Source organism: Coregonus clupeaformis, chromosome 22 (assembly GCF_020615455.1).
Source record: "Coregonus clupeaformis isolate EN_2021a chromosome 22, ASM2061545v1, whole genome shotgun sequence".
In the NCBI taxonomy this organism is placed as follows: domain Eukaryota; kingdom Metazoa; phylum Chordata; class Actinopteri; order Salmoniformes; family Salmonidae; genus Coregonus; species Coregonus clupeaformis.
Window position 1 is genome coordinate 3,588,549 of NC_059213.1, and position 14,787 is coordinate 3,603,335.

General features: G+C 44.2%; 1 protein-coding gene across 3 annotated transcripts in view; it reads right to left on the minus strand.

Annotated features, from left to right (window-relative positions):
• Positions 1 to 14,787, minus strand: part of acsl1a (acyl-CoA synthetase long chain family member 1a) — a 59,188-nt gene that overhangs the window by 7,291 nt on the left and 37,110 nt on the right. For 2 of the 3 annotated variants that reach the window (XM_045206380.1, XM_045206381.1), the window contains exons 6-17: positions 13,148 to 13,247; positions 12,241 to 12,416; positions 11,940 to 11,972; positions 11,716 to 11,767; positions 10,843 to 10,916; positions 10,203 to 10,280; positions 9,239 to 9,373; positions 8,565 to 8,699; positions 3,761 to 3,856; positions 3,093 to 3,165; positions 2,731 to 2,819; positions 543 to 659 (exon numbers count right to left, since the gene is read on the minus strand). In XM_045206380.1, the coding sequence (XP_045062315.1) occupies positions 543 to 659; positions 2,731 to 2,819; positions 3,093 to 3,165; positions 3,761 to 3,856; positions 8,565 to 8,699; positions 9,239 to 9,373; positions 10,203 to 10,280; positions 10,843 to 10,916; positions 11,716 to 11,767; positions 11,940 to 11,972; positions 12,241 to 12,416; positions 13,148 to 13,247 (1,158 nt within the window). Of the gene's footprint in view, positions 1 to 542; positions 660 to 2,730; positions 2,820 to 3,092; positions 3,166 to 3,760; positions 3,857 to 8,564; positions 8,700 to 9,238; positions 9,374 to 10,202; positions 10,281 to 10,316; positions 10,395 to 10,842; positions 10,917 to 11,715; positions 11,768 to 11,939; positions 11,973 to 12,240; positions 12,417 to 13,147; positions 13,248 to 14,787 lie in introns of all 3 variants that reach the window. The other variant, XM_045206379.1, reaches the window with a different exon arrangement.

Sequence of the window (14,787 nt, forward strand, 5' to 3'; positions counted from 1 at the left end):
CATCACCCAGGTGGATGCTACACATTGGTGGTGGATGAGGTGAGTTTCCCCCTTACTATGTAAAGCGCTTTAAGTACCTCAGTTGGTAGAAAAGCGCTATATAAATCCAATCAATAATAATAATAATACATTATTATGATGATGATGAAGAAAATGAGAGGTATCGCGTGAAGGTGTCCAATAAGAACACAGATTTTCATTTTCTGTTGCAGAAAGTTTTGCTACGGTGTGCCCTACTGAACATGACCCTGGTTTCCCAAGGTCTTAAATCAAGTACTAATTTGAAAGAACAAAACTTAGCAGTGATGGGAAATTGTCCACCAGAGGACAATTGCCCATCCCTGCCTTATAGGCTAGCTCAGGGTTTCCCAATCTTGGTCCTGGGGACCCAAAGGGTCATTTTTGTTTTTGCCCTAGCACTAACACACTTGATTCAACTAATCAAGTCATCATCAAGCCTAAAAAAGGTGGAAACCTTTGGGTGACAAGAACGAGAATTGGGAAACACAGAGCTAGCTGAATGTAGAGTTGACAGTACTTACAGGCAGCCACTTCCCAATGTCTCCCGTGTGGAGCCAGCCATCCTGATCCAAGGCCTCCTTGGTCTTCTCCGGGTCATTTAGGTAGCCCTTGAATACGTTTGGTCCTTTCACACACACCTGCGAAAAAGCAGAATTATATACACATCAAATACAAACATGGGACCAGGCTACACACCCACCTCCTCAAAGGCTAATGATTAAATAGTGAAGTAACAAAGCAAGCTGGGAAAACCCCCATCCCAGTATTCCAGTCAGTCCCAATACACGTGGTAAAGAGATCAATGGAAGGCAGACCGTGAGGGATAGAACAAGGACACAGTCATAGGCACCCATTCAAAAAAGCGTATCTAACAATGTGGATATTCGTCAAATCCGTCATGATTTATGTGTTCTAGCAGACCCATAATGTGGTTACTAAAATCTGATTTGGCTGTTTTCGCTGCATACTATTTTGAAGTTGTCCTTTAGGGTTTAGAAAAGATTCTACATGACCAAAAGTATGTGGACACCTGCTCAACGAACATCTCATTCCAAATTCATGGGCATTAAACTGGAGTTGATCCCCCCTTTGCTGCTATAACAGCCTCCACTCTTCTGGGAAGGCTTTCCACTAGATGTTGGAACATTGCTGCGGGAACTTGCTTCCATTCAGCCACAAGAGCATTAGTGAGGTCAGGCACTGATGTTGGGCGATTAGGCCTGGCTACAGTCGGCCTTCCAATTCATCCCAAAGGTGTTTGATGTCAGGGCTCTGTGCATGCCAGTCCAGTTCTTCCACACCGATCTCGACAAACCATTTATGTATGGACCTCACTTTGTGCACGGGGCATTGTCATGCCGAAACAGGAAAGGGCCTTCCCCAAACTGTTGCCACAAAGTTGGAAGCACGGAATCGTCTGGAATGTCATTGTATGCTGTAGCATTAAGATTTCCCTTCACTGGAACTAAGGGGCCTAGCCCGAACCATGAAACACAGCCCCAGACCATTATTCCTCCTCCAGCAAACTTTACAGTTGGCACTATGCATTGGGGCAGGTAGCGTTCTCCTGGCATCCGCCAAACCCAGATTTGTCCATCGGACTGCCAGATGGTGAAGCGTGATTCATCACGCCAGAGAACGAGTTTCCACTGCTCCAGAGTCCAATGGCGGTGAGCTTTACACCACTCCAGCCGATGCTTGGCATTGCGCATGGTGACCTTAGGCATGTGTGTGGCTGCTCGGCCATGGAAACCCATTTCATGAAGCTCCCAATGAACAGTTCTTGTACTGACGTTGCTTCCAGAGGCATTTTGGAACTCGGTAGTGAGTGTTGCAACCGAGGACAGATGATTTTTACACGCTCAGCACTCAGCGGTCCCGTTCTGTGAGCTTGTGTGGCCTCCCACTTCGCGGCTGAGCCATTGTTGCTCCTAGACGTTTCCACTTCACAATAACAGCACTTACAGTTGACTGGGGCAGCTCTAGCGGGGCAGACATTTTACGAACTGACTTGTTGGAAAGATGTCATCCTATGACGGTGCCACGTTGAAAGTCACTGAGCTCTTCAGTAAGGCCATTCTACTGCCAATGTTTGGCTATGTAGATTGCATGGCTGTGTGCTAGATTTTATACACCTGTCAGCAATGGGTGTGACTGAAATAGCTGAATCCACTAATTTGAAAGGGTGTCCACATACTTTTGTATATATATATAGTGTGTGTCTGCTAAATTTTAACTCCTGTTCAGATAAGCTGGTAGAATAGCTAGCCATATAGAAATCGATGGTGGTATTTTAAGTCGTTTTTAAGTGTAATGCAGTTGATTGGTGACGACGACATGAACATGTATTGAAGTTGACAGGCTCATGGGCGGCAATGAGGAGCTTCTGGATCTATCTCCACTACGGGGGACCCATGTGTGGAGTTTCCATGGTGTTGCCATTGTTTTGGTCGAACTCCATTGATCTCTTTACCGCATGTATTAAAACCCTACTACCACTGCACTTGGCCCTTATCCTTCAATGTTTACAGATCAGTAAGGTGGAAGCTTTACCACTATAGTGCTTATACCTATCCAGACCCTTCAGATATGCTAACATCGATTGGTTAGGGCCAAGGGGGAGGGATATGGAGCAATTTGAGACCGGCTGTTCCAATCAAAGGCACACAAGAAACCAAGGTGGGACTTCCAATGAACTCTACACCTCACCTCTCCCTCCCCATTGGCAGCAAAGTAGTTCATCTCAGTCACGTCCACCAGCTTTACATAGTTGCAGGGCAGTGGAGCTCCCACATGACCTGGGCAGAAAGAGATGCATTGTCACATTTCAGTAACACTTTATTTGGCTGTTCTTTCATAATGCCAACATGGTTGACAAAGGTTTCATGAAGGTTCCAGTGAGCCACACAAGACACAGAAGTAAAACTGTTCTTGTTCATTGTAGAATCCGAGTGTAGAGAGGGTGTAGAGCCATTTGTGTGACTTGTTTGTTGGATTAAGCATGTAGTGGTATGTGTTGTGTGATGTGGTAGCAATTGAATGCATCGGTAATGCTTGAATGTGTGTTTTACCTGCTGTCCAGTCCCCAGGCATGGACATGGTACACCCGGCTGTGCACTCAGTCTGACCATAGCCTTCGTAAAACTGTCAAGTAGAAGCAGCAGACTTTTATTTGAAAGCATTGTAATGAAGTAACTTGTGTTTCTCATCCATATTTCAGCACCACAGCAGCCTGGTTGGGTGTGAGGTTGATTCCCAAGCATGAAGTGATTGTTTTGACTAATAGAAAGAGAACATTATTGCCAATCTTTCTAAAGCGAATCCTGTTGAACAACAGAAAAGGTCACAAAGAGGGAGCTACTTCTCTAGGGTATGAGACAGGCTACATTCCGATTCTCTACCTTTCTCCTGAAGTGTGCACCTGTAAACTCCCCCTGAAGGATTTAAAAGGAATGGACTGGTGTGATGAATATGGGGGAAACTCCTTCCAGCCATGCTTGCACCAATCCAATGCTTTTAAATGCATGAGGGGGAGTGAACGAGTGCACACTTCTTTAGAAGGTTAGAGAATTGGAACGCAGCCAGGCTCTGCATCCAAATTCTCTGGGAAAGGGGGCATTTGTGCACTCTTCCCCACGCATTTATAAGCATTGGATTGGTGGAAGCATGGATTAGAGGGAGTTTTCATCCTTTCTTACACCTGTCATTTAATTTGTAAATCCATGAAGGGAAGTCTCACCTGGCAGCCAAGAGCGGCCCGAAGGAAGGTCAGGATGGTTGGAGACACTGGGGCCGCTCCTGTGATCATCAGCCTCACACGACCCCCAAGACTGTTCTGGAGAGCACAAAGGAGGAAAGATGTTATTGACATCCATGGTTGTACCTCACACAATAGACCAGCGATACTCAAATTGGTGGGAGGTTTTGAATGTGTCACAGGTATCTGAGGAATTTAATTCTTTTTATATAAATTATTTTGGGGGGAATTAATGAAAAACATACTCCAATCTGAATTTAAACGACTTAAACCAGGTAGAAAGTGTGTAGAAATTATAATTAATATTAAAAAAACGACAAAATTCAATCTTTAAATTTTTTTTCAATAAGTATTTTTAATATAGAGCTATAACATTTATATTTTAGTCATTTAGCAGACACTTTTCCAGAGCGACTTACAGTTAGTGAGTGCATACATAATTTTTTAATTTTTCATACTGGCCCCCCGTGGGAATCGAACCCACAACCCTGGCATTGCAAACTGAGCTACATCCCTGCCGGCTATTCCCTCCCCTACCCTGGACGACGCTGGGCCAATTGTGCGCCGCCCCATGGGTCTCCCGGTCGCGGCCGGCTACGACTGGATTTTAGCAGCGTCATTTTTGGTTTATTTTGTGGTCTCAAACCAGTGAGTTCATTAACCTTCTTCATCAAAAACAGTGGCGACCCGTTTTGAGCCCCACCAGTTTCAGATAAAATTACATCAAATCACTTTATATCTACCATAGCTTTGATTGGACAGATCATGTCAACATAAAAGTTTCAAAATCTTAGCTAGCAGTCATCATGAATCAAGTCGACAATCTACTGGCAAATCCATTTAAATCCTTGTCATATGAAGAGAAATGATGAAGAGAAATTATAGATAAAATGTATCGGTGCTCATCGGCCATTGGATATAAACATTACACAACAAGTTGGAAATCGCAAATTCAACAATGAGTGGTTTGGAAGGAATCAGTGGCAAACTGCAAGCATTGCAAAGCAATCACTAGCCTGCTATTCAGTGGAGTGGGTGGTCCAAGTCTGGGTTTAAGGGTCTCTTCCAAGCTTAAAAGGATAAACATTCAACATTGGCCATGCTGTCAATCCAGTATGACTTCTGCCGCATTCAAAACAACTGGAAACTCGGAAATCTCAGACTTCAGTGAGTTCAAGACAACTGGGAACTCGGGAAAAAACGAGCTCCGACTGGGAAAATAAGTTTTGAACGGTCATCCAACTCGGAATTCCAAGTCGGGAACTCGGGCCTCTTTCTAGAGCTCCGACCTGAAGATCACCGACGTCATGATTCAACGTTGTTTCCCCCCCCGAGTTCCCAGTTGTCTTGAAAGCACTTTAAATCCAGAGAATGCCAGACTTTGATCACAAAATTTGCCCACGAAGAACTGCCGTGCCACCTTCTTGTTCAAGTGAACAAAGAGAGTCCAAAAATGGCTTGTATGCTGCTGCATAAATTATGTAATATGCCAGGGAAATAGTATGACTTTCTTAGCTACAGTATCCATAAGTGTATGTTGTGTAGTAAGCTGTTAGTAGCCCATGTCCCTCACCCTAATAATTTGGTCCCTTTTCCCCCTCATAATTTAGCCTACTGTTCTGACTTGGTGGTGCACATATAGCCTGTTTTAGAGAAATGTAATCATCGAATATTGTAAGCGCTGTCATTGTCTGCTTATATGCCCCCTTATTTAACCTACGGTTCTGACTTGGTGTACAGGGAGAACACTGTAAGAACGGCCCATGTTCTGAATTCTGTTGCTGTACATTTCAAAAGTACTGAACAAATAGTTATATTGACTACGTCCGTCCTAGCTCGCTCATTAATGTCTTAATTGAAATTACGGATTGCCTCTTATCTGCTCGTCGTCCCCTTATGCCATAGTTTGTACATCTCAATTGTCAGTAGAAACCACATTTGTTTAAGCAAGTCAGCCATGTTTTTTTTAAAGGCAGTAAATGAGGATGAATTAACTGTTTCGCTGCCAGACAAGGCTCCGCTAATAGCCAGGTGTAGCAGTGGTAAGGTTTTGGGACTGCTGTTGGGACTCTGCTGTTGGGACAGCTTTATGTAGGCCCTAACAGTTTGTGGGCACCGCTTGTTACCGTTATAGTGGAATTAATGTATTGTTTAGTGCTGTGTTGTGTAGTGGCTTTGCTGGCATGCATTTAAAAGAAATTGGGGTGAGTTTGCCCCACCAAGATGTACATGCTAAAATCACCACTGATCAAGAATATGGGCAAAATGTAATTACTGACAATGAAAGTGGTGGGAATGTTGTTCCCATGTCATGTAATTTCTACATTTAATATCAATATAGCATTTAAAACAGACTGAAAAAAATATAAAACGCAACATGTAAAGTGTTGTGTTTCATAAGCTGAGATAAAAGATCCCAGAAATGTTCCATACACAGAAAAAGCTTATTTCTCTCCAATTGTGTGCACAAATTTGTTTAAATCCCTGTTAGTGAGCATTTCTCCTTTGCCAAGATAATCCATCCACCTGACAGCTGTGGTATATCAAGATGTTGATTAAACAGCATAATCATTACACAGGTGCACCTTCTGCTGAGGACAATAAAAGGCCACTAAAATGTGCAGTTTTGAGGGAGCATGCAATTGGCATGCTGACTGCAGGAATGTCCACCAGAGCTGTTGCCAGAGAATTGAATGTTCATTTCTCTACCATAAGAATCTTATCTGAATCATTTGACTCTATGTCCCCTATCCTCCCGGCCGGCTCGGTCCTCCCCTCCTGCTCCGTGGCTTGACGATTCATTGCGAGCTCACAGAACAGGGCTCCGGGCAGCCGAGCGGAAATGGAGGAAAACTAGACTCCCTGCGGACCTGTCATCTTTCCACTCCCTCCTCTCTACATTCTCTTCCTCCGTTCCTGCTGCTAAAGCCACTTTCTACCCCTCTAAATTTCAAGCCTCTGCCTCTAACCCTAGGAAGCTCTTTGCCACATTCTCCTCCCTGCTGAATCCTCCTCCTCCTCCCTCTCTGTGGATGACTTCATCAACCATTTTGAAAAGAAGGTTGATGACATCCGATCCTCATCCTCAGACCTTCTCCCTTACCTCACCTCGCTCATCAACTCATCCTTGTCCGCTGGCTATGTCCCTTCCATCTTCAAGAAAGCGAGAGTTGCACCCCTCCTCAAAAAACCTACACTCGATCCCTCTGATGTCAACAATTACAGACCAGTATCCCTTCTTTCTTTTCTCTCCAAAACTCTTGAGCGTGCCGTCTATAGCCAACTCTCCTGCTATCTCTCTCAGAATGACCTTCTTGATCCAAACCAGTCAGGTTTCAAGACTGGTCATTCAACTGCGCTTCTCTGTGTCACGGAGGCTCTCCGCACTGCTAAAGCTAAGTCTCTCTCCTCTGCTCTCATCCTTCTAGACCTATCTGCTGCCTTTGATTCTGTGAACCATCAGATCCTCCTCTCCACCCTCTCCAAGTTGGGCATCTCCGGCGCGGCTCACTCTTGGATTGCGTCCTACCTGACAGGTCTCTCCTACCAGGTGGCGTGGCTCTCACCACTGGTGTCCCCCAGGGCTCAGTTCTAGGCCCTCTCCTATTCTCTCTATACACCAAGTCTCTTGGCTCCGTCATATCCTCACATGGTCTCTCCTATCATTGCTACACAGACGACACACAATTAATCTTCTCCTTTCCCCCTTCTGATAACCAGGTGGCGAATCGCATCTCTGTATGTCTGGCAGACATATCAGTGTGGATGTCGGATCACCACCTCAAGCTGAACCTCGGCAAGACGGAGCTGCTCTTCCTCCTGGGGAAGGACTGCCCGCTCCATGATCTCGCCATCACGGTTGACAACTCCATTGTGTCCTCCTCCGAGAGTGCAAAGAACCTTGGCGTGACCCTGGACACCCTGTCGTTCTCCACTAACATCAAAGCGGTGACCCGATCCTGCAGGTTCATGCTCTACAACATTCGCAGAGTACGACCCTACCTTACACAGAAAGCGGCACAGGTCCTAATCCAGGCACTTGTCATCTCCCGTCTGGATTACTGCAACTCGCTGTTGGCTGGGCTCCCTGCCTGTGCCATTAAACCCCTACAACTTATCTAGAACGCTGCAGCCTGTCTGGTGTTCAACCTTCCCAAGTTCTCTCATGTCACCCCGCTCCTCAGCACACTCCACTGGCTTCCAGTTGAGGCTCGCATCTACTACAAGACCATGGTGCTTGCCTACGGAGCTGTGAGGGGAATGGCACCTCCTTACCTTCATGCTCTGATCAGTCCCTACACCCAAACGAGGGCATTGCGTTCTTCCACCTCTGGCCTGCTGGTCCCCCTACCTCTGCGGAAGCACAGTTCCCGCTCAGCCCAGTCAAAACTGTTGTCCAATGGTGGAACAAGCTCCCTCACGACGCCAGGACAGCGGAGTCACTGACCACCTTCCGGAGACACTTGAAACCCTACCTCTAAGGAATACCTGGGATAGTATAAAAGTAATCCTTCTTTTCCTTCTTTCCCCCCAATCAATCAAGGGTTGCATTATAACGCTTCATACAAATTTGCCATGATGGAAAACGCTAATGGTGTGGCACTTTCTCAGCACCAATTGTTTTTACCATTAACCCTCGTCTTTACGATACTCACAATCCTAACTAAATGAAAAAACCCTATCCTTAATCCTCACCCAGAACCCGAAACTTAGCTCATGTAAGTTGCAACATTAAAGTCAACATTGTCCTTTCTAGCGTGAGTATTGGGTGCCTATCCATGGGTACCTGGACTTTTTGGAAGACAAGCTTGTCCCACAAGCTGTCCTTCCTGACCACACCATTCATCATCTCTGCATGCTTCCTCCTGGAGGCGAAAACCAGCAGCCACCTCTTCAGTGGCGTGTTGGCCTGTCCGAAGATCTATGAAGGAGAGACAGACAAATAAGATATTATTTTCCATCTTGCAAAGGATATTCGTATTTTGCCCTGCTCCCGACCTTGTGCCTTTGTTAAGGGCAAAACTGGAGTGGATGAGTAGCTACAATTTGTAAAGCAGCAGCCCGTTGGTTGACAGTTAAGTTTGCTCTTTTATTGCCCAGCCCAGGATTTGAACTGTCCGGCTGCTGGTCCGCCTGTCCGACCTCTGGGCTACATACCGCCCCTTCTCCAAGGAAGAGAGAGTATTCAACAACATATCAAACCCCAAAGCTATTTGAAACCTTTGTGGTCGAATTCAGTCCAACCCGCCTTTGCAATGTTTATGAAGCATCTTGGTTTACAAACCATTTGCCACACCCACCCATGCTTTAAAAAAGGTTTCGATACACATGTACAACTATTCCAATACATTTTATTAGTCTTTTATTAATGTCCAATTAAAATAAATCCAGCTACTGGTACTAAGTGATACAATCATATTATTGTCGAAAACATCCCTCAGGGTCTACAGTATATCTGACCTTGTCAAACATGCGGTTGAGCAGGCGGGGGACCACAGGGAAGACTGTGGGCTGCAGGGTCTTCAGGTCGTCCATCAGGAGCCGGATGTCCCCCTGAAAGTAGCCAATCCGGGCACCGTGCACCAGGATCACTCCCTGGAGAAGGGTGTTGGTGGCGGGGGAGGAGGCGGCAGATGAAAAGGAAGAGTGTTCGTTAAATGTTGAGTACATGTGTAAAATATGTTTAATATATTTTAAGTGATCTAGCTTTGAGTTTGCACTTTTGTGACTATTCCATTGGTTCCATGGTACCCGGCAAACTAAATCAAGCTAAGCGCAAGTATCTAAAAAAGGGGCAATCTGCTTCTTCCATCCATTTTTGGACTTTTAAATTAATGAATGAATGATTGAGATATGGTCTCATACACATACATACATATATTGATTCTTGAAGAATATAACTTATGCCTGATGAGCTTAGTCCAACTGTCATACCCCATCAGAGCCCAAAATATAAGCTTGTTTTACTCCAATGTTTGTAAACAAAGAAAATGTAAAACACTATATAGCCACAAAACAAGGTAAACAATTTAAAAAATGTTGATATCATGGATGGTCAATCCTTGCATCCATAGCTCGGTCTATGAATTTGAGAGAGATTACATTTCTCCAGCCCCATCCCTCAGCTTTTTACAGAACCAGGTGTCGGCAGGCCGATTTGTTATTGTTTCTACTGCTGATTGCCGCGTTAAGGTCAAATACACATATCAGCACCCCCTAAAAAAAAATCTGAATACAACAAAAAAAGTGTTTATTTTTTTCTTACAAAAGTAGTGCACTGGGCCTTTGCTGTATCAGTCCGCTAATACAGTACTAGTAGTCTGTAGCATGGGCAAAACAACACACAAAATGTCTCTGTTTCAACAAGGGTGAAATGAAACGAGGGGTTCTTCATTCTCCTCATTCTATCAGTTTCCGTACGTACCTCCACTACCCTCTCAAACATGTGTGCTAGAGGTAGGTAGGACATGTGAATGTCGTGGAGGTTCAGCATGCAGTGCACCTGCGGAAGACACACACACGTCAGGCATTGCATTACCTCAAAAACCCTCTCAAACATGTGGGCCAGTGGTAGGAAGGAGATGAGCACATCCTTAGGGCTGAGCTTGAGTATGCTCTGAGTAGACACCGAGCGGAAAAAGATATGGAAGGGAAAAAAGGAAGAAGGAATGGATAGGAGAGGACAGACAGGAAAGTCAACACGAAGATTGAGGAACAAGAGCGAGAAAAAAATAACTGGCTGGATTTTAAAGGGCATTTAGCAGGGGGATGTAAGGAAGTACAAGGAAGGCTTGGAAAATAGCAGCTTTCCACAGTGTGGAATACACCAGTACATATTAACATGACACTAAGCATAATAAAAGCCCCCATTTTGTTTTACTAAGCAGAGGCAAATGTTAAGATAAAAATTGCTGTTTTTAAGACAGGGAGCTAGGTTTTCTATTGTTACCAGGTTTAATAAAATCGACTTCCTGTTATAAGAAAAACACTTCTCTGATAATGTGTTAGCATCACAAAACAGACAGAGGTTGCCGTTTAAACCAAAACACCCATGGTTAGTTTACCTCTGTTATCTTGATGAAAGCAGCACAATTGGCGATAACATTGCCATGTGTAAGCATTCCACCCTTTGGGTTTCCTGGTGAGTCAAATAAAACAAGTGACCGTTTATTAAATCTTGATGGGTAGATGTATCACGTTTCCAGTATACAATGTCACTAATTATAGAGTGACTAATTAATGTGTGTGGGAGAGTCTCCATTCATGGAAACACAACGGATTAGTACCGCTTTTCATCAACTGGATCATTCTTGTCACGAGGGTCCAAGTGTAACACACATCCTCCTGATCATGCATGTACTTGCATATACACAGTATGTCAGTGTGTGTTACTTCACATTGGACTATCATACTAATTGTATTAATGTATCACATTATACAGGTCAGTGTAATGGCCTATTTTTCTACAGTGATGCTTTTGCAATAAGTCTGTTCATACTACTTTGAATCCCTGACTATGAAAAGCCATCGGACCATAGAGACTTGAAGTGTTTGCATCCTCTATAGCCATTATGGTTATTTTCTGACCCTGCAGGTCCTCTATGAACATCTTGAAAAACAATCTGGCCTTAATGGTACTCTTAAATGTCTACCCGGTACAACCAGTAGAGGACTGGCCACCCCTCTGAGTCTGGTTCCTCTCTAGGTTTCTTCCTATGTCCTGCCTTCCAAGGAGTTTTTCCTGGCCACTGTGCTTCTACCTCTGCATTGCTTACTCTATGGGGTTTTAGGATGGGTATCTGTAAAGCAATTCATGACAACTACTGATGTAAAAAGGACTTCATAAAATACATTTGATTGATTGATTAACGTGGGATATGCAAATTGTGAAATACAGAGTAATGACACAAAAGCAGAATTAATGCACACACACACACCTGTGGTTCCACTGGTGAAGCAGATGAGTGCCAGGTCCTCCGGTGATGGGGGCTACAGCAGACCAAAAATATATTTAAGAGCGAACTAGTAGCTAGTTATTTTAACAGTACAGACATACCAGATATTCAAACAAATAACATAGTAAAATCACAGTTTCTTTGGGATTCATTAAATCACCACTGTTTGAATTAATCACAATATGGATTTGTACAGTCCTACTCACCAATGGCTGCTGGTGGTGGGTCTTGCCAACAGCCTGAGGGTGACAAAGAAACCGTAAAGAAAACATGAGACACAAAATGGCACATAATTCAGTTTAATTTTTCCCGCATTGAAACATTAGCTCACTAACATAAGAAAACATAGCTGGGATATGCATAAATCTAGAGAAAATAGATCAAAATGACCAATTCTGTGCCTCACCCTGCTCGAACATGCTGGTTTTCTCAATGAGCCTCTGGATAAGAGCCTTTGCTAAACGAGACTACTGTAAACATAGAAGTACATTACATTTTAGAGCCTACCTCCACATCCTTCAGGCTGAGGATCTCGATGCCGCTCTGCTGCCCACGGGTCACCAGCTCCTCGTCGAAGGCCTCCATGAGCACGATGGTCTTCAATGTGTGCTCCTTGCCGCTCACACAGTCCAGGATGAGCCGCGCCTTGTCCGCCAAGTCGCAGATCACCGTAGAGATGGCGGCTGAAAACATGGGATGGCACTGGATTATTTATTTGTCCTTTTTTTGGGGGGTCAACTTTTTTTAATGTTCCGTGATGGTCGTAATGGTGCGAGGTACAGTCCAGTCTTTTTTCCTGAGAAATTGAGTTACACAATAATTGAATGTTATTGTATAATGCCTACAACAGTGACATAACCATGACTTGTCATCTAATGACAGTTTATGCAGATTACATTTCCTTTACGTTTTCAATGTTATGGTAAGATTTCAGTGAATCATAATGCTTCATAACAGGTTTATATGACAAACTGTAAAGTATGTTCAAATGATAACTTCTATATCATAAACAAATCTTTAAGGGCCGCCTTGTCTGCTGGTTGATACTAGTTCATTCTACAGCTGGTGAGGAAGCCAAGACAGACACGTTAGCCAGTGATGAACGTAGCTACTGTAGCACATCATGTAGATCTGTAAGGATTCAATAGGTATATGATCTATGGTAATAGCTCCACCTTGGTTTCTGAAGTGGAACATCTACCATATTACTTGCATCTATCCAACCCATTCAGCTCTAAATAACTGCCTCAATATAGAATCTTGAGTGCAGTACCCATGAGTCAAATTGCCATAGTCCAAGGGGTCTTTCCTGTTCTAGAAATTATATTTCTATATCAAAGTCTAGGGGTCGATTTTGGATATCAGGCCACATGACCTTGTACCAGATGGTGTTTGTGGTTGCCCTGTGACATACCTTGGTCGACGATGTATTCAATGGCCTCGAGGCCTAGCGTGTCATACAGTGGGACACACACCAGGGAGTACGTGTAACAGGCCAGCTCTGAAATGGTCCACTGTAGGAGAGGACATGGATAACATCAGTACAGGGGTAAAATTTGATGAAGCTTTGACGCCGTGTCCGAAATCGTTCTCGCTAAAAGTATATACAGTCGTGGTCAAATGTTTTGAGAATGACACAAGTATTGGTCTTCAAAGTTTGCTGCTTCAGTGTTTTTAGATACTTTTGTCAGATGTTACTATGGTATACTGAAGTATAATTACAAGCATTCCATAAGTGTCAAATACTTTTATTGACAATTACATTAAGTTTATGCAAAGAGTCAATATTGGCAGTGTTGACCCTTCTTTTTCAAGACCTCTGCAATCCGCCCTGGCATGCTGTCAATTAACTTCTGGGCCACATCCTGACTGATGGCAGCCCATTCTTGCATAATCAATGCTTGGAGTTTGTCAGAATTGTGGGTTTTTGTTTGTCCACCCACCTCTTGAGGATTGACCACAAGTTCTCAATGGGATTAAGGTCTGGGGAGTTTCCTGGCCATGGACCCAAAATGTCAATGTTTTGTTCCCCGAGCCACTTAGTTATCATTTTTGTCTTATGGCAAGGCGCTCCATCATGCTAGAAAAGGCATTGTTCGTCACCAAACTGTTCTTGGATGGTTGGGAGAAGTTGCTCTCGGAGGATGTGTTGGTACCATTCTTTATTCATGGCTGTGTTCTTAGGCAAAATTGTGAGTGAGCCCACTCCCTTGGCTGAGAAGCAACCCCACACATGAATGGTCTCAGGATGCTTTACTGTTGGCATGTCACAGGACTGATGGTAGCGCTCACCTTGTCTTCTCCGGACAAGCTTTTTTCCGGATGGCCCAAACAATCGGAAAGGGGATTAATCAGAGAAAAGGACTTTACCCCAGTCCTCAGCAGTCCAATCCCTGTACCTTTGGAGAATATCAGTCTGTCCCTGATGTTTTTCCTGGAGAGAAGTGGCTTCTTTGCTGCCCTTCTTGACACCAGGCCATCCTCCAAAAGTCTTTGCCCACTGTGCGTGCAGATGCACTCACACCTGCCTGCTGCCATTCCTGAGCAAGCTCTGCACTGGTGGTGCCCCAATCCCGCAGCTGAATCAACTTTAGGAGACGGTCCTGGCGCTTGCTGGACTTTCTTGGGCGCCCTGAAGCCTTCTTCACAACAATTGAACCTCTCTCCTTGAAGTTCTTGATGATCCGATAAAATGGTTGATTTAGGTGCAATCTTACTAGCAGCAATATCCTTGCCTGTGAAGCCCTTTTTGTGCAAAGCAATGATGACGGCAGGTGTTTCCTTGCAGGTAACCATGGTTAACAGAGGAAGAACAATGATTTCAAGCACCACGAGCGACAGCTGCCTCTGATTGGGAATCACACCCAGCCAAACCTAGAAATACAATTCTAGATCCTAAACATAGAAACTAAACAGAAAACTCACACCCTGACCCAACCAACAAGAGTTCTCTCGATCAAGGCGTGGCAGTAATTGTAAAGAGAATGATTTATTTCAGCTTTTATTCCTTTCATGACATTCCCAGTGGGTCAGAAGTTTACATACACTCAATTA